The sequence below is a fragment of the Myotis nattereri genome, assembly GCF_964212035.1.
Source record: "Myotis nattereri genome assembly, chromosome: 12".
Classification (NCBI taxonomy): domain Eukaryota; kingdom Metazoa; phylum Chordata; class Mammalia; order Chiroptera; family Vespertilionidae; genus Myotis; species Myotis nattereri.
In genome coordinates this window covers 28,035,289-28,058,404 of record NC_138087.1, presented here as the reverse complement: position 1 = coordinate 28,058,404, position 23,116 = coordinate 28,035,289, and the positions used below count along the sequence as shown (strand labels likewise).

The window sequence follows — 23,116 nt, the reverse complement described above, 5'->3', positions numbered from 1 at the left end:
AAGCTACTGTCTTGCAGATGAGATAAATCAGAGGAAATGCACATGTTCATTAGCTAATTAAGGGCAGAATCAACACAACACAAGTTCCCCATCCTTGCTCAGTGTTCAAAACAGACATTTCATGCCTATTAATATCAATAATTTTCATGATGACTTTTCCATCTGAACACACTTCAGCTTGCACTCCCTGAAAGAACCACTTCTTCCTGCATTAACAGCGTCTCTGAAAGCCACGCCCGGGCAGACACTTTTCTTCCTACAGAGCTGCTTATCTTCTCTGCTCCACGAGGAGTCCGTCTTCAGCATCAGTAACAATTCCAGATGTAAAGAACATTGAGCTTTTCATAATACCGCTGTCCAAAGTTCCCCTAATCCTAACTATGGACGCCATATGTTCAGTTAGACATGATACCATAAAAAGCAATTTTAAATTATAAACCTTGAACATCATTACAAAACTTTTCCCCAGTAAAAAAAAAAAAAAAAAAAAAAAAAAAACCAACCAAAAAATATGTCTGCTTTATTCATGCACCATGAAAACTTCTTTATTCACTTCAATTCTGCATTCACACAAAAGTGCTGCAATAAAATATCTGTACACTACCTCTGTTACAAATATAGATAATATTTAAAGTGACTTTATATATTCTAATGTAGGAGTTTCACGCTCTAAAATGGGAATGAACACATGATAATTCCTCACCAGTTGTCTCAATAAACAGCTCCATCTGTTTCCCTTAGTCTGAAACCATTGTATTATAAGATGTTAATATAAAGCAATGGGGTAAAGTTATGTTAATCCCCTTTAATTTTTCTATCGATTTTCTAATGGCATACAAGCAAAATAACTACCAACACATTGCTTTTCTTCTCTCTCATTTAGATGATACTAACTGAAAACCAACTAACTGCACAGCGCGCGAACACGTTTTTAGTGCTGCATCCGTTAGAGCCAGCGCTGAGGTGCTGAGAGCCTTGGATGTTCCTCCACAGCTGGCACAGCTGCTTTAGAGAGAAATGACAGTCAGTACAGGGCGGCACCATCATTTCACTTGTAGAATCACAGGAGTGTTTTATAACAGGTCAAAAATGAGCACGACCACGGCCATGTGCCTCAAATGTTTTCTTTACAAACTTAGGGACACTGCTTTAGAGATTTGCTCTTTCCTCCATCTCAGAAACCACTTTCAGAGGAAACAATATATGTGCATGTTAAAGGTGGGAGATGCAACTTTTTATAATATTCAAATATTTTAAATACTGGGTATTTTTAAATTTTTTAATAGAAAGAAACTGATTTTTTTTTTAAAGTTAGTAATAGGGAGAGGGCTAGATTGACAAAACGAGGCGTTTTTCATAAAACTTGACATTTCCTTCTTTATTTTATATTTTCACCCTGACTAAAGCCATTTCTCATGGTTAGCTTTAGAATTATTATTTTTTCTTCCTCTACTAACCAGTTTAGCATGTAATAATTCTTGCCCGTGTCACTATAAAATGCCAGGTGTCTTCAGGAAGAAAGAACGATTTCACTATGCAAACAGTCCTACCTTTGAGTTTACGGTCACCATAGGTAAGGAGGGAGGGAAACATGAGGCGAGGCTGTCAGTGAGAAACCAGTGGCACGTGCGAGTGACACATGTGAACGGTGGCCTCCCTACAGCCTCGAAGAGCACGGGGAACACAGCCTGGGAGAGGCACCCGCAGGGCCAGTTCTGTTCTCCCCGCAGGGTGGGATGGGAGCGAGGGCTTGCGTTGGCTCGACTCTGGCGGCCGCTTCAGGAGAGAACCGTCAGGGTGACCGTGCCTTTCGTCCGCTTCAGGATGGCCACGGCTTCTTCGTGGGTCACCCCTTCCAGACTCTGCCCATTGACGGCGATGATCTGATCGCCCCTTTTCAGACGCCCATCCTCGGAGGCTGCTCCCTGCAAATATAAAGTAGGCTCGTTGACGTCTCAAAGAATGCTGCCTCACAGGCTGACAACAGAACAAGACCTGGGCAAGAATGCAAGTGGACCTGCAGGTCCAGGCGGCTCTCCGTGCTCCCGGGGTGCTCCACAGCCACTCAGCAATCATGAGCATGCACAAAGGAGGCCTTTCTCCTGCATGGTTTTAGCAATGGAATTCCTATTTGAGAAAGATTTAGCAGTCAACAGATTAGCTGAATGGTTTGTTTGGCTCTTCAGCATAGCAGGTAGGAACCCAAATTAATAAAGAGTATTTGGGAATTTGCCTAGTAGAAATGATTTCATAGAATCTAGGATTTTTTTTTTTTAATCCTGCAGAAAGAAACAAAGGATTAGGTGGGAACAAAAGCAGTTTTTGTTTGTTTGTTTGGTTTGTTTTTAATTAGGACAAGGGCATGAGGGCTGTGAAACCCAAAGGTTTGCAGAAGCATAAAGTCCACATGTATGTTGACAAGGGCAGGGCAAGGCACAAATCCTGCTAATGCGAACATAAATTCTTTCTGTGGTTTTAAAAAGGCAGCTCATGCTTGCCGGTACTTTACTTTCCAAGGGGAGGTGGAGTGTTCATATTCTTTGTGGGCCCTAATGATTAAGACTAAACACTGACATTGCTGTTCAAAAAAGAACCATATCTTAAGGCATGCTTATGGAAGGCATTTATGCAATTAAATATAAGATTAAAATACTGAGAAGTTAATGAGAATCCATAATGATGAAATTCTTAAAATATGTTCTAACTAGCATGCCTTAAATAAACTGTTCCCGGGCTGAGGAAAAGGCCTGCGTGACTCTTCTATTCACTGGCAAAGTGGTTTGTATTTTTGGACTTACCGGTGGCTTTTAAAAAATCTCATAAATTAAGTCTACAGCTTCATTGCTGTATATACGGTACTTTAAACTGGTTAAAATACTAATTTTTTTCCAAGATAATAGAATGAAACCTCCATTGGTAGGCACTTTATGGACCACAGCACTAATCTCAAGCCCCTGGTGAGTAAAATTTTCAGATTCTAGATTTTCTCCTATAGGAAATTTTGTTCAAATTTTGTAGTTCCTCAAAAATGCCTTACCATATTAACAATAATTCTATGGGTTTAAATTATTTTAATACTTCAGCGAAGCCACAGTAACTTTATCCTTTCTTATTCTAAACACTCTTAACATAGAACAGGTTTCTATATAATTACAACACTATACTAATGGTTTTTATTTTTTTTTAAATTAAATCCCTTAATTGCAAATTCTGATTTATTACAGGTGACAAAGCTTCTGGATACTCTTCAAAATATTTTAGTTATTATTTTTCTTTTATTCAATGGCATTAAACTGCAAAATAAATGCCAAATTAGTTAATCTGCATGTCAATTTTATATACTTTTCTGTTCCTGTTTTATATTTCACAACAAAAAAATACCAAAAAAAAGAAATGCCAGCATATTAGAGCATACATATTTAAAGTGCCCTATTTTCCAAAGACATTCAGTCATATGCCACTTGTTTTCAAAAGAAAAAATCAGATGTTACTGTCTAATGATCACTAATATTTTTATGTATATTAAGAATTCCCATGGAATTTCAGTTTGAGCCTTTTTTCCTTAAAACATAACTAAACCTCAAATTGTACAAAAATATTTAATGATCCATTCCTGTAGGGAGTTCCAAAAGAAAATGATCAACTGTTAACCATTTGGCATTACCTCGGGCCATAAACTAATAAGCCAGCTGCTGACCACTATTAATGAATGTTTAGTGGGGGAAGAGGGTGGTTAAAATTTGCAATCTTACCTTCGCAAATACTGTTTTAACGTAAATGGGTAAGTCTCCGTGAGGGCTGCCATACCCTCCTACTATACTGAAGCCCAAGCCATCTGGTCCTCGGTCCAGTGTAATAGACTTACACTGAGGAGGTCTATAGTAAAAGGAAGGAAAAACAGTGTCTAGATTCAAGAATTTACATATTATTGTGCATCAGCAAGTTAAGGATTATGTAGAACTAGCATCATTCTCTGTGTTACTGATGGTGAGTACATTACTGGTATTTTGGGCATGCTTGAATTGTCAGTCAGTGTGTGCTGGGCTCACATTTTAAATTTACATAATCCAATGAGATTCTATTTAACACCCTAACTCTATTACTCATTATCAGTTCTCTTAAACTAACATATTCACAGCAGGTGCTCATTGCATGGAGAAGCTTATTCTTTTTTCCAGTGTATTTAAAGTGAGAGAGCTGCCCTAGCTGGTTTGGCTCAGTGGATAGAGCATTGGCCTGTGGACTGAAGGGTCACAGGTTCGATTCCAGTAGAGGGCGTGAAGGAGGGAGCCGATCAGTGAGTCTCTCTCATCATTGATGTTTCTCTCTCTCTCTCCCTCTCCCTCTCCCTCTCCCTTCCTCTCTGAAATCAATAAAAATATATAAAAATAAAATAAAGTGAGAGGGCTAAAGCGTAGAGGACCATCTTGGAATAAGTCATAAACATCAGTATTCCCAAGCTCCGAGAAAAAAAAATCAATGATCAATAATGTAAAAGCTGCATCAAATTATTTAAAAATGCTAATATGCTCCTCTATTCTCTCTCTATGTTCTAATTCTTTTGTACTCACATGGTGAATACTGTGAATTTTTTAATCAAAAAGATGATTGAGTAGGCAATGTTGGAATTTTTAAAAGGATAGGTCTGGCTTGTTCCATGTCACACAGGGTAGTGACATCAAGACTAAAATGTACTCCCCCAAAACTCAGAGCTGACAATGTAGGGTACACAGTGGCATGTCTATCTATCTTTGATAAAATAAATCCGTGCCATAATTATTTAAAAGTTTAGAAACACTTGATTTTTATATTTTATCCCTCATCTCCTGTTATTTCACCTTTATGTGACCGGTAGGGACCTACACACCATAATATATGAGCTCACCCTAGGTCATCCTGAAATATACTGCTTGACGTCAACCCAGTCAAAGGAAGACTGGAACTGGCAGGCTCCTGCTGGTGCCCTGTGACCACACTCACATCTCCCCCAGCTACCACCTGTGCAGAGGAGAAGGAGACAGAGAAAAACACAAGTTCATGTGATGAAGGATCAGTAATCTTTCTTCAAAAGCAGCATTTGCACTAAAACATGTATTTAATGGTCCACTTAATCATTTGTTAATATAATATACAGCGGAAGAGAGAGAAATTTCACAAGGTCCTGAGGCCTCTTCCACGGACAGTAAAGATATTTTACTACTTCAATTCTATCAAGATCTTTGATGGTTTCAAACATGGTCTCTCATGCAATTAATTTTTAAAGATCTTCAGATTACAAGCCACTTACACCATTCTGGCAACTGACCATTTACTGCTAAGACCTTGCATTTTCCCCCCTTAGATACAATGTGTGGAACAACAAATGCATCAGGATAAATGTGACAGAATGTGTTTCTAACCTACTCTCTTAGAACTCTCAACGTAATCATTCATGTTCAAGGGAAACGGTAAATGAAATAAGAGCAGGAGATTTAAGCGTTTTTACTGGTTTAACATGAAAGCTCATGTGTCCTCAAGCTCCCCATATTCTGGGTTGTGCTAGGGAGAAAAATCTTACCTGCATTTCGATGGAGCCAGAAGCACTTTTCAATAAGTTAACTGCTTGGGTGTGAGTCATCCCCTCAGTGGAAGTGCCACCAATAGTGACAATCCTATCCCCAACCTGCGAGGGAGAGAAAGAAACAGCCATCTGCAAAAGCAGCCATGGAGAGAGGGATACTGAGGCCTGAGCAGTCCTTTCCTTCCCACCCTACACATCACACATATACTGCTATCAGCAACGGAAATCTACCCAAAGAAACCCCTAATTCCAAGCAGCAGCAACCAGAAGACAAAGTTATACATAATGACTGAGTCCTACAGTCTCCAGGGGGAGGGGGAAAATCACTCTTCTCTTTGTTTCTCCTGGGTAAGACATTGCTTCCTATTAAGAAAATAAGATATCTGATGCTCTTTGGAAACCAGAATTTCTCTGGACATTATAATTATACACATTATACTTGACGATATAAGTCAGGGGCGGGCAAACTGTGACCCAAAGGCCACGTCTGACCCACTGCTTATTTTGGTGAACAAAGTCTGCTATACTTACCTGGGTGCATTCATGGGGCAGAGCTTGTCATAGACCCTCATGTCCACAAGCCCTAAAAGGGTCAGTGGCCATCACAGAAGAGTTTTCTGACACTTGTGCTGTGTGTAACAATCAATTTTTAAGTGTCGTTCATATATACATATAGATATCAAAGGAGACTGGACCATTCCCCATGTAGACACTATTTAAACTAAGAGGTGGCTATGTTTCGAGACCATTTTGACACGAGGCCACACAGACTTTACTTTATAGATGTGAATGGAATATTCACGATTTCACGACTGAACGGTTCGCATAAATTCCATCACAGCGCTCTATGTTTGGATAATCCCTCAACTTGGAAGCACGTTTTGTATAGTTTGACAATTTTTGTCACATTTACAGGAGGCCTGCAGTTTGTGACTTCTTGAAACACAAGAGTCTATTCTGGTATTATTATTTCTGAATTATTGTATTATGTATTTGTATTGCAACTGTAAACCTACTTTTGTCCATGCTTGTATATTGAACTGTTGCAAAACTGATAATCCAATGCAACACGAATGATCATTTTCAACTTCATAAAGTTCAATCAGCATTTAAACCATGAAATGTGTAAGGAAAACATTTTCACCCCATACTGGTGTTCTGAAACACTTCCTGTTTTCTTTTAACTTCTTCCATAGAGTTTTAAACAAGTAAAAAATTTAAGAAACTACAGTAAATCTTCTCATTTAATTTGCTTGCAAATGTGCGTACAATAGCAAATTCTCCTATCTTTTACTTTTCTGCATCTTTTACTCAAAGCAAGCCCTGCTGTGGTTGGATTCACTGATTTAAAAGCAGATACAGACATTTAAAACTGCCTGCAACCGGTGGCAGATTCAAAAGGTTTATCAAAACTTTTGCCAAATTTGCAAGGGCGACCAGAACCATTAGTTCAACTTACTCTGAGTTTCTGGGTCTGAGCTGCCACCCCATTCGGGTGCATCATTGCAATAAATATAGGAACGTCACCCAGTGGGCTGCCCACTCCTCCAGCAATGCTGATTCCCAGTGAATCAGTAGGCCCCTGCCATGGAATAGAGAGAGTATTTGGGTCAATATAGTATTTTAATTGACTTTTGATTTTTTTGGCACAATATTCTATAGTTAACAGATCCTCTAGGTGTAAGGGTGAAAAATGAAGCTCAAAAATTGCATTACTTTATCTGACACAGGTCCTCAGTGTGACTTAGTGAGGGAAATAGCATCTGCGAAAGAAATCACACCCGTGAAGTGAAAATCATGTTGTGAACTGACAAAGAGCAGGTACGCTGATGAAGTGAAAAGGGCGCACTTTTTCCAACCAGAGAGGCCTGTGTCCAGAGCCAGGAACCCCCACTTACAGACGCTGGGACCTGGAACAAGTCCCCTCCCCTCAATGAACACTAGACCTTCACTCACAAAGTGTGACCACAGGCCTCTCACAAAGGGCTGCCGTGCACAGTAAGTGAGAGGCTGACGGGGCGCACAGAGCGTCTGCAAGCGTGTTCAGCACACAGCAAAGGCTCAAGGAGTCGTAGCTGCTTTTATCTTCTCTCTGGTGCACGGCTGCCGGCGGAATCTGCATCTGGAAATAGGAACTATCTCCTGAAGGCAGCGGCCTACTCATCCGTGTGAGGTTGGGGCCGCGCTGATGCCGTTTTTGACAATACAGCACGTGCCAACAATGACTTTTCAAACAAGGAGCTACAATGAGAAAACTCAGCAAAGACTGACTATTTCTCCTGTGTATCTTACGTAACTTTTCAGACGGATAAAAAGCTTCTAGGAAAAGACCTATGCAGGTGCCTCTGAAGTCAACAGGGTTTGCACTGTTTTCTTCCCCCCACAAACCCCTGAGTTACCTTTTTTATTTCAACTGTTCTTAATCCCTGTATTTCTGATGCCACTAAAAAGGTGAAAAAGACAAAATATGGTTATTAAAGCTTTTTAAAAATTCAATGTCTGGAGCTAGATGGGACTAAATGACACACCCTTATTTTTTTTTTTAAAAGGGCTCTAAAGTTGCTAGAAACCATGATTAAGTCTGTCTCACACGAGGACTCTATTTCTCCAGTTGGAAAAATGCACACACTGTCCCATTACTTCTTATTTCAAGCACGAGTTGTATAACTGAATAATCCCCTTTGAGTGAGACAAGGACAGAATGTGGTTTGGACAGAAAGACACATGTGCACAGCTGAGAGGAATAAAGTCATGGGTGCATTAAAAAGAATTCATGGACGGAAATGGCTACATTTCTAGAATATTAGTCATATTGCAAACAGAGAATGCCATATGGTTAGTTTCTTCAATTTGAACAACTTTCAACTGATGCTCCAAGCCAAAAACCCTCTGCATCATGATTTCATGTAATTAAAACACAGGAGGATCATATTAATTTTTTTCAATCAAAAATTGTGCAGTCCTCATGGAAAAAGAAGGCTTCTCTTAATGGCATCTTCTGATTAATCGGTGTTACATAAAACAAGGAAGGGAAATAAAAATCAAATATACCAATAGGCTCAGTGGGAAAAAAAATACAGAATGCGATTCTAATGTTTGGTATGTCTTGTAGGGTAAACATAAGACGGGAAAAGCTGCTGTAGGCATAGCTTCATGTCGTTCTGAGTTTTTGCCAAGACACATCTTTCCACCTGGAATAGTATGTGGAATGATTTGGGGGAAAGAGAGCTCAGAGGTAAATTAAAGCAGGAAGGAAAATCTGTCAAAATCAAACCAGTAAATCATGCTTAAACATGCAACCAATCTTACATGCGTTCTTCTTTGAGCTGCTTTCCAGCGACTCGGAGGCACTGGACCCAGACAGCGGGAACGTGAAGGACGACAGGCTGCATTCGCTCATCTACACAAGCAGAACAGTGATTTTAGAGAGTGTGAAGGAACAACAGCCCCTCCACACCACTTATTTCAGAATTCAATTCTTCTATGCATCTAGAGAGAAACACCTGTTAAGTAACACTGGCATTTGATAACTGGATGGGCATTTAAGCAGTTTCTACTGGCTTTATATTCTTTTTAAGGAAGACTTTGAGTACTGACCTAAGTAAATTGAAGCTAAAAGGATGGATGAAAAAGATTCCAGCCTACCTAAAGTTTTAGTGGATTTTCATAATCTCATTCAAGCTAATTCTCTAAATTTAAACTGATCACAGATGGGGCTTCAAGACAGAATTGGGGCCAGTCAACAGGAAACTGATGGTCACCAGCGAGGGGTGAACAAGGGGTCTGCATGGACACATTGATGAAAATGGGCTTCTATCATCAGAAGACAGGAATGGCGAGAGGGGCTTGACAGGAGACCTAACTGTGTAACTCCGTCTTTTACATGCGTGAGATGCATCTGCAGTTCACTTACCTGGGATTCTTTTCAGTTGAGTACAGATGGATCAATGTTAATTATAAAATACTGTAAAAATAGAGTACGTTGGTAGGCTTTCCTACATTAACTGGTTAACTTTTGAGATTATGAAAAAAAGGGTCATGTCAGAAAATAAACTAAGTTCCTTAGAATGCCTAAACACTATTCAAGAGCTACACCTTGCTTCCCTGTCCTTCAGCTCTTGCTCTTCCCTATCTCAGACTCTGCGCCCCACTGTGCCCAGCTGCCGAGAGCCAGGCCTGTGTCCACGACCCTGAACCAGCCCACAGGCAAGACCATCTTTGAGTTCCTTTTGGCGTGTGGCCTGCAGTGCCCAGGTGAATCCCAGAGCTACCTACCTGGCTGCTCTGGGAGGGCCTCCTCTCTGAATGGAATGGTCCAGCTTTGATTCTTCCCACTTCCAAGGTCACTGTGCCTAGGGAACACTGGGGGAGCAGTGGGTTTATGGAAATGTTTAAGTAAAGTAGTACAGTCATCTTTAGGAGCACTTTTTACTCTTTAAGACTGAGTTTCTAAAGGCATCTTCCTTTTGGAATTTCCATAGTCAAGGATACCTTCAAAGCTTTGTAGAAAGACGCTTTTTAAAAAATAGAATTAGTCAAAGTAGTAACAACAAGCAGCAACAGCCACACCAAATGTCTGTCGTATGACCTCATAATTTACATGGAGACTCATAATTTACACTGAGAACTGGGCAATTATCTCAGGAAACACACTGATTTAGATAGGCTAAGTGAACTAAGTAACTCAGGTTCTAAAAACAAAACAAACAATAAAGCAACTTATTTTGCTCTTAATAGCAGAGATACTCAGATAAATGGCTGAGCTCTCTATTGTTCCACTGTTCCTGAATAAACAATACTTAAATTAGCCACGTTACCATAAACACAAAACAAGGACTGAAGACCATTTCCCCGTGGCCCTTTATGGGAAAGGCATTACATCACAGGCTGCAAGAAATGCTACACAGTCTCTGGTGTGGAAACAATGCAAGGGGGTGTTGGGCGGCTGGGCTTTTGCAGTCAGACACACTGTTCTAAATCAGACTATGTGATTTACTGGCTGTGAGACCTTAACAGATGTCTAGCTTGCTAAGTCTTTACATTTTAAAAATGGAGACCATTCTAGATTGCTGTGATAGGATAACTCAGGACAGTGTCTAGCACAAATTAGTACTTCCACAGGTATTATTATGCTGCCTCTATGACAGGGGTTACAAAAGATGTTTCACTCGTAAGTGTATTGATCACAAATCAAATTTTTAAAAGTCAAAACCTGACCTGCACTATTCATAAGTTGTTTTTCTGTTTGTTTGGTACTTTGCGGGGAGGGGCAGGAACTTATCAAACTGTTCTGAATCTACTTATATTTCCAGCTTACATAGCTGAAGGGGTTAACCAATTCCATGCATTAATTATTCAAGGTGAGAAGTTATAACTCTTTCATCTACTTGCAACATATCTCATTTAAATGTCAAGGGAATCTGTTATTATAAAAATTTTTTAGCCCTAGCTGGTTTGCTCAGTGGATAGAGCATTGGCCTGCAGACTGAAGGGTCCCAGGTTCGATTCCAGCCAAGGGCACATGCCCGGGCTGCAGGCTCAATCCCCAGTAGGGGGAGTGTAGGAGGCAGTCAATCAATGATTCTCTCTTATCACTGATGTTTCTATCTCTCTCTATCTCTCTCTCTCTCTCCCTTCCTCTCTGAAATCAATAAAGAAATTAAAAAAAAAATTTTAAGCCAAATTTTCTGTTATAAAAGCAATTCACCCTCTATAGAAAATTTTGAAATGAAGAAAAGAACCAAGGATTCCATAGTTCCAATAATCACCTCATAATTATTGCTAAAAGAATTACTATAAGACTTTATTTCACATAGATGTTTCTACACTATGAATAAAATTTTGTTTCATCTTCTCTACTATGTTTTTTTCATGTTAATTAGTTATCCTGAACATTACTTTTAAAAAGATATGTTTGCCATGCACTCTTGCCATAGTTTTGTCAACTGTATTGCTTCCAGTTTTTCTATTATTACCAATAACACTGCAACAAACATCATGTGAAGATTTTGTGTATTGAAGATTATTTATTATGGAAATATAGTTTCTTACTTATCTCTTATTTGTGAGAACATTTTAAATAAAGAGGAGTCAGTACTTGTTGCACTGAGCTAGCTCAAGGTTAAATTCCTCTTCTTCTATATCATGGCACACAATTACCGTATTCTGGGCATTTGATTTTTACCTTTAGCAAAGCGGCAACAGCTTCCTGTGTGGCATTACGGACATCTTCTCCATTCACCATCAGTATCTGGTCTCCCTGCATCAGTCTTCCATCAGCATCTGCAATTCCTCCTTTGACAATGTCTGATACAAAGACGCCAGTGTCATTTCTGCAAACATAATTTTGTTTTTCAATATTACTTTTTCTCAACTGTAATGCAATGCTTATTTAATAAAAGGCTGAAATCTTTTAACTGAAAATTTTATTTTATAAGTTTTTTTTTCTTCTCAAATCAACACTGGGGCAATATTAGAATTAATTTTTATGATAAATAATAGTTGATATCGTATAATATATACTAGAGGCCTGGTGCACAAATTTGTGCACAGGTGGGGTCCCTCTGCCTGGCCGGCTGGGGTGAGGGAACATAGGAGGTTGGCAAGCCAGGGGAGGGACTGAGGGAGGTTGGCTACCCACAGGAGGTTGGCTAGCCACAGGAGGTTGGCTGTGGGAGCACACTGACCACCAGAGGCCAGCTCCTGTGTTGAGTATCTGCCCCCTGGTGGTCAGTGTGCATCACAGCAACCGGTCAACTGCTTGTTCAGTCACTTAGGCTTTTATACATATAGATTTCATAGATTAAATATGTCTTGCATAAGCATATTTATTTAACAACTATATACTATGTGTAGAAGTGGCTATAATACTCATTGTATGGGTCACACAGCTACCAAATGGCAAAACAATGAGATGTAAGAGTCCGTCCTTGGTTACAAAATCTATTATTCTTTCTACACCATAATGAAGCCTTAAACAGATATAGACCTGCACCTATAAAAATATGCTGCTGTTACCATCAACATCATTAACATTATTAAAAATGAGTAACTAATGTGTATCTCAAACTAAGACCATTTGTTACCCCAAACTTAAGTACCCCTGCTGTGCTGCCTTTTATTTTAAATCATTATAGACCTAACTACCAATCAAGAGAGATTTATGTAAAATGAACAAATACTAACCTATTCCAATATTTTTATTTTTATTTATTTATTTTTTTAAATATATTTTATTGATTTTTTACAGAGATGAAGGGAGAGGGATAGAGAGTTAGAAACACTGATAAGAGAGAAGCATCAACCAGCTGCCTCCTGCACACCCCCTACTGGGGATGTGCCCGCAACCAAGGTACATGCCCTTGACTGGAATCGAACCTGGGACCGTTCAGTCCGCAGGCCGACGCTCTATCCACTGAGCCAAACCAGTTAGGGCTCCAATAGTTTTTAAAAAGAACTATAAATAAACCAACAACTTCTTGTTGAGATACAAAAGCAACTGAAAGGTGAACTGCACCACTTGCTCTTGCCAAGGTCGTGACCTCAAGCCCTTTCACCAACTGATCATCTGCTTTCCCATCTTCAGAATAAAGGTGTTGGAACTTACTGTACTATATATTTGCTAATATTTCCTATATATAAATATTTAAATAAATTTGGTACTGAATTTACGTATATTCACCAATCTGCCTCCGCAGCCTCTAAAGTTACTGTCTGTCCCCTTTTGATGGCAGGCTCTTGTTCATGCTGATCTTCTCTCTGGGGTATCCTCCATCCTCTTTCAGAAACCAACTATCCTTTACCACTTCTAGCTTCGGCTCAGGCACCTCTTTCTAAAGAAGTTTTCCTAATCTACTTCCCTTAAATAGAGTTACTTGGTTCATTTCGCCTTTGCTTCCATGGATCCCCACAATGCATTTCGGTCACTCATCAACAGATTCCTTTGTTTCAAGAATGCATTTAATTCTCACTCACCAAACTGAGTTTTCTGAGGTCAGGTACCATGTCTTTTTTTTTTTTAATATATATTTTATTGATTTTTTACAGAGAGGAAGGGAGAGGGATAGAGAGTTAGAAACATCAATGAGAGAGAAGCATCGATCAGCTGCCTCCTGCACACTCCCCACTGGGGATGTGCCCGCAACCAAGGTACGTGCCCTTAACCAGAATCAAACCTGGGACCCTTCAGTCCCCAGGTCGACGCTCTATCTACTGAACCAAACCGGTTAGGGCACCATGTCTTTCTTAACTCTGTTCTCCAGAATCCAATATATTTCCCGGCACATAGCAGGTACTCCAAAGTAACAAACAGCTTTTGTTGGGTACTTTCAAAAACCCTCAAAATGCTCACGGAAAAAGTTCAAAACCAGTGTCTTTGGATGTTCCACACTTACAGAACACTAGCTGTTGATAAAGATGTTACTACTGCTACTTCTCTTTAACATACCTTAGATTTCATCATTTCTGAAAGGTACTGTGTTTGCCCTTCTCTTACCTTTTACCCACAATACTTAATCCCAGGCCTTTCCCCGGCTTCTTCTGCAGCTCAATGGTGAGGGTGTCACACACCTCCTCCTCTTTGTATGGGGCCTCATCTCTGTAGAGTGTCAGGCGCACTCTTTGTGGCGTCTGTCTCAGGACATTTATTGCTTCATCATGCGTGGCCTTTCTCAAGTCAATGCCATTCACCTGTTCAGAAATGGGACAAGGTCTCTGAGGAACCCAGTGAGTTAAGGAAAATTAAGGAAGAGGGGGGAGAGGAGAAAAGGGAGGAAAAGGAGTAGAAGGGAAGTGAGGGGGGAAAGGGGGGGAGGAAAAGAGAAACAGACACACAAAGACCACCCTCCCCAGAGTAGCCTTTTCTTTGTTAACTGTAAAGGTCAAGTACACAGCATCTGTACCTCTAAAATCTGATCTCCAGCCCACAGTCTTCCATCTTTACATGCTGCTCCTTCCTCATACACTTCATGGATAATAATGGCACCCTAAGGACCCAGACAAGACACACCCATGTTTTATCCCATTTTCCCTAGGGATGGTGAGCAGAAATGGAGTCAAAACACACTGCATTTTTATAGACAGTGATACGGGTTACACACTCACAGGGTCCATACGTGAGTCACATATCAAAATTCAAAGAAAAGTATAACAACAATGTTTTTGCTAAAAAGGCTCAAAGAAGGTTAAACTTCTTTCTAATGATCGGGAGGCTTAAAGAAAAAATGGTTAAATATATAAATCACACACATATATATAATAGATATACATCATTTCTCCTATCCACACGTGCAATGATTGAATTTCACAAGCATTTCTGACACTTAGAAAAATTTGCCTAGTCCTGGCCAGGTGGCTCAGTTGGTTGTATCGTATTTCAAAAGTGTTTTGGGTTCGATTCCCTGTCAGGGCATACATCTGTGTTGCAGTTTCGATCCCCAGTTGGGGAGTGTATGGGAGGCAACCGATTGATGTTTCTCTCTCACATCTCTGTTTCTCTCTCCGGGTGAGGATTTAAATAAATAAGAGAAAAAAGAAAAATTTGCCTATGAATAATGCATAGATTCCTCTCAATATGTGTCTAACCCAATCATGTCCAATCAGTAAGAAGTAAATGAAAACACAGCAAGGACTTTGAACTCATAGAAATATTTTGAACCTGAAGGTCATAACCACAAGTTTAACAGAGTCTCACGGAGTCAGACTGGCCTACTCAAAATAAAAACCCCAGTACCCACCCACTTAAATATTTTCCCTACAAATGAAAATAACAAAGAACGATGCATTTTTCTAAGCCTTTATATGTCATTTAATAAAATTGATAGAAAGCTCCCTGACAAGGCTCTCAGGGCTGTCTGAAGGGGCTGCCTATGTCTCAAAGCATCTCTGGGTGTGTCCTCACCAGCAGGGTGTCGGCACCCCCGACAATGCTCAGGCCCAGCCCTGTCCTCCCTTTGGAAATCTCAATTGTTGTTTCACAGCCCGGGATAATGGGGCAGGTTGTAGGATCAGAAGCAAAAACTGCTGGTGTTGACGACCTGCTTGTACCTAAAAATGAAATGAAATACAAATTGATTAGAAGGCATATGCAGTAAACTCACCACACTGGTTGTCTTTGGGAGAACGAGCAGAAAAATGGGCCCAAGACTGGGGACAAAGAAGACTTCAAAGTCACCTTAATCTTTCAGTGACATTCTAAACCACCAAACAAATATGATTAAATCCTCATTTTTAATTACAGTAGTGGGCACAAAATTACCTGCTAAATTATTTTCTGCACTATTCTGCGTGTGGTTGTTTTTTTACATTGCTACAGATACTATGTAAAAAGCAACAAGAACAGAGAGTTGAACTGAACCTCCAGTTTCACTCCAATATTCTACATTCCACTGGAGCCAAACAAACCCTATGAAATCATGGTCGGTAAAGCTCAGATCCGAGGTGTGTGGCAGGACCTAAAACACAGCCCGGGAGGAGCACAGAGCACAGTGAACGTGAACCATTTTGGTCACAGCGCCTGCTTCTCAGGGCTTCTCTGTCTTTGTCGCCTTTTCTTCTTATCCCAGAGTCTCTTTTCTTCTGCAACCAGGCTGAGCATTACACAGCTGAACTTAGTTAATACCTGAGTTTATAAAACGTCAAGTGAGACCCACTCACAGTGTCTTTCCTGCATCTCACTTGATGTTTTATAAACTTATATATTACATACTGCTACATATATGCTCATAATTGGATAGACAAGAATAGATCATGAAAAAACAAGGTGAACATACGTTCACACCTCATTTTATTCTAGTCTCCATAGCCTATGTTTAATGATACACCAAAGAGCAGGCAGCAAACAGCATATTTGGGGAAAGCTGGGACACTTGGTAAAGCAGCTTTATAGACAAGATGCTCTTTTTAGGAACTCAGAGACAGACTATTTTCTTGCTCCTGAAATGGTACGAGCAGGTGTAAGATGTTTTCTTTTAGTTATGTTTTCATTTAGCAGTTCATATTTTTATAGACAATGCTATTTAGGGATCAACATAAAATTAAAAATAAGAAAACTTCCATTCAATATTTAAATAATTCATTGAAATACCCTGTCTTTCTAAATAATCACTTTCATTAGATATGTATAACCTAAACTGCTATTTCCTTAAAAAACTTCTAAAGAACTGAATATTGCAGTTTCAAAGCCAAAAGAGATTTTTTCACCAACTGCAAAAAAAAGTCAATGTGTTTAAATACTTTTCTTTGATGCTGCAAAGCTTAAAACGTATTGTTTTAGTAAATTCTAGCGTAATTTTTCTTAAAAGATTACTGGAAGAAATAGTTTGTCCCAATATATTAGACTGGCATTTCAATGGGAGAAAAGTGTTGTCCCCGGGGCCACATATAACCATTTCATTTGACAGGATCTACTGCTAGACCCAATGACAGCGCTCGGATTGACTACAAACACCCATGGCAATGACCAGCATTTTTAAGCGTTTCCTATAGCGCCAGGCAACTTTGATGAAGTGGCATCACTGTATCCATTTTACAGTGTATCCATTTCAAACACTGAGATGAAGTTAAATTACTGCTCAGTATAAAAAAGACAATGGGCAGCCCGGCTTGTTTTGCTCAATGGTTAGATCGCCGGCCCAAGGGCTGAGTCTCAGGTTCGATTCCTGGTCAAGGGCACGTATCACATCTGGTCTGGGAACGAGTGGGAGGCAATCGATCGATTTATCTCTCTTCTGTTGATGTTTGTCTCTCTCTTGCCCCTCCTCCCTTTTAAAAATCAATGAAAAATATATCCTCACTCCTTGGGTGAGGATTTAAAGAAAAAGGAAATGTATGAAACTATGTTTTTAATTCATTAGTCAGATACCTAGAGTCAAGGTACCCTTAGCAAAAGGTCCACGGGGAACGAAGGTTACCGCTCCTTGTTTTAGAGACGAAGAGGCTGAAACTCAGAGGGTGGATGGGTTTCCTAAGGCTGGTCAATACACAGCACACACATCACCCGTCTAATGGTCAGTACTCCTTCTTCCCCTTATACCAGCTTTCACCAAAGAGTACCGGGTGCCCTAACTATGGCCTTTCAAACACTGATCTCCAGGCAGGCAGCTGGCTCCCACTCCCCCGGGGAGAGCGCCGCTGAGCCTGAGTGCGCCCAGTGTGCCAGGCTGCGGGACTCGCGAGACCAGCCCTTACTTCGGACGGGCTCCGGTTCCGGAGAGCCAGGTGGTGGGACCGTCGGAGCCTGGGAACTGTTCTTTTTTTCACCATTGGATGTACCAGCTGCTGAAGCAACAGCCTGGGAATCTGGATTCTCGGCCCGAATGGTAAGTTTCACTGTTGTCTTTGCTGTTTTCAAAAGGCTGATAAACTGGCAGAGGGTTGGTGTGAAGGGGAAACAAAATTCAGAGACAGAGACAAATTAGTAGGCATATACAATGAAGTCACTATTATAGTTGGAATCTAAAACCATCTATGGTGGAGAGAAAAGTCAGAGGCAAATTCTTTCCTTGTCAAGATTTGAGGGGCCAAGAAAGAATGGTTATAGTTTCATTGTAGTTTCCTCAATTGTCTAATATTAAGGCCGCAGTTACCTTCTACTGTAAGTCCAGTTCTGACTCTACTCTTTCTTATCTAAGTATAGAGCTTTCAACTTGGTATATTTCCAATTAGTTACATCCATTTCTTTGGGTCACTGCCTAATATATATGGGATATTTTACCACTCCTGACTCTGCAGAGAATCTGAAGCAGCCTACACAAACATTTAAAAAATGGAATCGGGGTGGGAACTAGGTGAAGGGGAGGAATGGGGGGAGGGGGCACATCTGTAATACTCTCCATAAAGATTTGGAAACAAAAAGCAGGATAAGGAAAACTATGCAACAGAAAAATCAAGTCAAATGGAAAGTTATGTGAGTTAAAGGATCAACCTCTACAATTAAAACGAAATGAAACAAATGATTTCAGCTTCTTGCTGGCCAATGTAGAAATGGAAGCATTTGCACACCGACTCTCAAGAGGCCTGCTCCTCGCACTTCTGTATGAAAGGCCTCAAGTGAGATTCCTAAGGATTATGAACACTTCTGAGGAAGAGGAAACGCAGGTACAAATAAATGTTAATCCCAATAAAAGCTATACATATTTTTTGGACTAACTTCAGCTGGCTTTATCTCATATTTAATGGCTGAGTGCTAAAATCTGCTTATAAAGCAATATGCATAGTGGCTACTTATGGGACCTAACATTCATAAAAAATGTTCCTTGGTCTTGACACTAAGTTGACCCTTGTTTAGAAGTCTAAACTTTTCCTAAGGGAAAATGGAAATGATACTTTATAAAAAATGTCCACTAATTACTGAATTTACCAGGCAACATAAAATAGCTCAACACTGCCTTCACTGAAAAATAGTAAACAAAAATTGAAGAACTTTCAAATAATCTCTTCCTTTAAGGCTATCTGTCTATTATAGCCACATGGCTATAATTTCCTATGGCCAACCACACAGACAAACACAGGGACCCTCATACGTACACACAAACACAGGGACACACACAAACACACGCATACTGTGGCCATGCTTAAGGATAGGTTCACAGCACAATTTGTTTTTTGTTGTTTTCTTTTTAAGAAAAAAAAGTACCTTTTCAACAGGATAGCCAATAACAACTTCATCATCGATAGCCAAGATCTGATCTCCAACTTTGAGACGCCCATCCTAAATGGAAGCATGGAACATTTGAATGATTCTGCAGAAGTAACTTTCTCCTCCACACTTTCTGACATGAAAAGGGGGAGGCCTCACCTTGGCCGCGACCCCGTGCTCTGTCAGACTCTTTATGATGACTCCTCTGAGTGTGTCTTCTTCACTGATAGCAATGCCCAAGCCCCCTTGATCCTAGAGAAATACAAACAAGACCACTCAGAAAATCTGAAACATCAAATTTATTCAAATGGAAAGGTATGTGGCCATAATTTCTGAACATCATCGTCTACCCAGGGGCTAAAAAAGAAACTAAAACTGTTCTAACATCTATTATTAGAAATTTCTTCTTTTCTTAAGCAAACTTTCAAGTTTTTTAAATGGGAATAAATTCTCCATCAAATATTCAAATACAGGGTGGAGCAAAAGTAGGTTTACAGTTGTTCCTATGGAAAATAATAATTAATCAATAATAATACAGGGACAAGCTGTATTTTCCATACACACAACTGTAAACTGACTTTTGCCTAACCCGGTATGTTCACTTCTCCCAAATTTCTACTACCTCTAGTATCTTTAGCATATGTATACTGCAACATATCTCTAGTAACTTTAGCAAAATGTCCTGGAAACAAAAATGCTTTCAACAATTCAATGAGAATAGGATGCTTGAGAATTTTCTTATGTGTAACTGGCTGGCTGAATCACAGTATCCCCCCGCCCCACCCCCCGGCTTCCTCGTTCTGGCCCTACTGCTTGCAAATAACACAGGAGCCAGCTCCTACTCCCCCTCCGCGCCTCTTTCTTTAGCAGGTGGGCCGCGATGGCTGCTGCAAGCTCTGTCCCTTCTGGGGCTCTGGACCCAGCGTGGTTTCTCTAGGGACTTGTGTTTTGATCTGGTGCAGAGTGAAAATGCTCTCAACTCTGGGCCCAAGGACCTGCCCTGAAAACCTGGCAAGGCTAGACAGCCACACCTACTTTGTATTTTCCACATCTGCTTTTATCAAAACCAAATGTTCCACAACACTGGCGTTTACCTTTAATATTAATGCTCATAAAACTAAAACAGGGTTCAACATTTTCATTCTGGTTTGAGCTGGGTTCCTCTTCCACTACAGCCTCCAAGCAGGGAAATATTAAGCAAAAAAGAGAAAAGGAAATCTCGCCACGTTTCTTCTGAAAGGTATACAAGAGCCAAAGCTTGCTATCAGGCCTTTAGGATCATGACCATGACATCCAGGCCAGGTTCCCTACCTTTAAAGATTGCCAGCATGGGGCTTTTCTGTGGGAGATAAACAATGCCTACCAACCTGCAGGCTCTCCCTGGGCATCTGTCCACCACTGCTCTCCTTCAGGCAATCAGTCATGGAGAGAAGACAAAACTGCACTTTTAGGGTGAACAGAACTCGGTCCTAATTTACTTCCTGCCTAGCTGAAGAAATCTGGATATGCCACTTAATATCTCTAAACCTCAATTTTCTTATCTAAAAAAACCCAAAAAAGGAATAATAACATTTGCCCAACAGCAAGGCTGCTGTGAGGATTAAGTGCAGTAAGAAAGGGCTTGAAAGCTTGATGCATTACACAAGTGTTGTTCTAACACATATTCCTCCTGCTAATAACTCTACAGGACAAAACCAAGGTTACTTCAGACGAATTCTTGAAACATGCCAGTATTCTGAAACCCCAAACTCTTTTCAGCAGTCAAAGAATCAGGCTTGATGAATAGGAAGGTTAGTGTGATACCACACTGGCAAATCCCAATGCCAATGCAAAGCATAAACAATTTAGTTACCCTGTATTTGGGATTTTCCACAGTAATGGTCTTTCCTATTATTACAAAGAAACCTTTGTTTGAATAAGTAATACTCTATATCTATAGTGAGATATAGATATATTTGTTCTATTATTCTCTATTCACTTAATTGTAGTCAGGAAAGTTCTTTACTATTACAGCAGGCATTTGCTGGCTGTTTATCTAATACTCATTCTCATCTTACTCCTTTGTACAAACTCATGTATTTTCATTAGACTATCCACTCCCCCTCCCTCTGCTGCCTCAAATAACACACACACTCTCCCCCTCTCTCTTTGCCTATGTTTTCAGTGATGGTGTTCAGTTATGTACACAAACCCTTTGATGCTCTTCCCTTCAAGAAGGGATTCTTGAGTGGGGCTGGGCTTGGTGACTTGATGGTAATAAACAAAATAAAGGAGAAGTGATGATGTGTAATTGCACAATTTTGTCAAAAAGGGATTCTGAGCTTCTTCCTTGCTTTTTTTCTTGGGTCATTTGCTACGCCACGAGGGCACTAAAGCAGCTCCATGCAGAGAAAACAGGCATCTTGCCAGCAGCCCTGTAAGTAAACCGTCTTGGTTGGCTGTAGTTCCTCCAGCCCCAACCGAATCTTCAGACGAGTTGCAGCCCTAGCTGGCAGATTTTTAGCAACCGTACAAGTGAGTCTGAACCAGACCACCCAGCTAAACTGCTCCCGAATTCCTGATACACAGAAACTGTGAGAATAATAAATGTCTACTGTTTTAACCATTAATTTTGGAGGGAATTTCTTATGTAGCAATAGAAAAGTAGCTCCACAGATAGAGTCTGAATGACTGAAGTTAGTTGCACAATTCTATTCCATAGCTTAGGAAAAGGTATATGGCCTGAACTGGTTCAACAGGATGAATTTCAAGAGTTTTGCTCAGAAGTTTGAGATAGTCACTCTATCTCCCAACCCCCACTATATGTGAGAGAAGTAGCCCTTGCCCCCATTATGGTTCGCAGCCTATCTAAAACTATGAGGAGGACCAGTCTTGGGGTCAAGCTGCCACTGTGTACAGCTGTGCAGGGGCAGGAAGAATGGGCCCTTATGACACTGCTGAGCCACATGGTCCACTGTCCTGAGACCACAAATCCCTCCTTTAAGACTGATGGGAGTCCGTTTTTGTATAAATATGCTGCAATCCCACTTAGAATATACTATGAAAACAAACACATACACATCTATAGACAATAATGGATTGTCAGGTAAGTAAGGATAATGGGGTGTGAGTGTTTCTCTCTCCGGAACACTACTGAGGTGTGTTTAGACAGCAGTTGTTTTAGAGCAGAGACACAATGTGGATTTTCAAGCTGCCTTGATTTACACTATAATGAAATCTAGTAGCAACCCAGCTACAAAACAGTGAAACTCATTGAAACACAGAACCTTTGGTACCAGCAGAGGTACCATCCACTATTCTTTACTGTGTTAGCCACCAAGTGAATTTAGGAGCTATTAAATGTTCTACCTGAAAATTGTTAAAATACTCCATTTCACTAAGGGACATGTTTGGTACAGCCCATATGAAAATAAACTGTTCTCCTTTATAATCATGGAAAACCACTTGATTCAGTTCACCAGAAGGAGACAATAGTTCGTTTATCTTATCCTATATAATTCTTTTCTAATTGCTCAACTTTCCACTTCACTTCTGCCACAGCACACAGAGTCCTCAAAAATAGATCTTAGAAACTTTGCTTTGAGCTAGTTTTTAAAGCATCATCAAAAAATAAAAAATAGAAAAACATCACCATAAGGGGAATGTGAAACAAATTAAGGAAATATATTTATGGAGGAACACTTGTACAATTAAAGAGCTAAAAAAAAAAGTAAACAGGAATTAAACGAAGAAATAAACTAAACAAACTACTCTTATTATCAGGAGGACTGTTTTAAAGTTGGAAGATACCCTAAAATTTAGAAGAAAAACTCTTAATTGTATTTGAAGACTGTCACCATATAAAATTAACTGGATATGAAACAGATCTCTGGGAATCATGTAATGTTGTTACCTGCTTTGATGTATATGTACTTCCTTAC

The 23,116-nt window shown here is 40.0% G+C and overlaps 1 protein-coding gene across 1 annotated transcript in view; it reads right to left on the bottom strand.

The window, feature by feature from the left end:
• Positions 1-529: 529 nt before the first annotated feature.
• The window catches only part of MPDZ (multiple PDZ domain crumbs cell polarity complex component), a 177,402-nt gene continuing 154,815 nt past the window's right edge, over positions 530-23,116 (bottom strand). The window contains exons 33-47 of the mRNA XM_081103221.1: positions 19,356-19,448; positions 19,194-19,268; positions 17,747-17,921; positions 15,459-15,604; positions 14,461-14,544; positions 14,055-14,248; positions 11,745-11,892; positions 9,836-9,922; positions 8,870-8,960; positions 7,960-8,003; positions 7,020-7,142; positions 5,558-5,662; positions 4,886-4,998; positions 3,753-3,876; positions 530-1,925 (exon numbers count right to left, since the gene is read on the bottom strand). Of these exons, the coding sequence (XP_080959347.1) occupies positions 1,779-1,925; positions 3,753-3,876; positions 4,886-4,998; positions 5,558-5,662; positions 7,020-7,142; positions 7,960-8,003; positions 8,870-8,960; positions 9,836-9,922; positions 11,745-11,892; positions 14,055-14,248; positions 14,461-14,544; positions 15,459-15,604; positions 17,747-17,921; positions 19,194-19,268; positions 19,356-19,448 (1,749 nt within the window). The 3' untranslated portion in view covers positions 530-1,778. The remainder of the gene's footprint in view (positions 1,926-3,752; positions 3,877-4,885; positions 4,999-5,557; positions 5,663-7,019; positions 7,143-7,959; positions 8,004-8,869; positions 8,961-9,835; positions 9,923-11,744; positions 11,893-14,054; positions 14,249-14,460; positions 14,545-15,458; positions 15,605-17,746; positions 17,922-19,193; positions 19,269-19,355; positions 19,449-23,116) is intronic.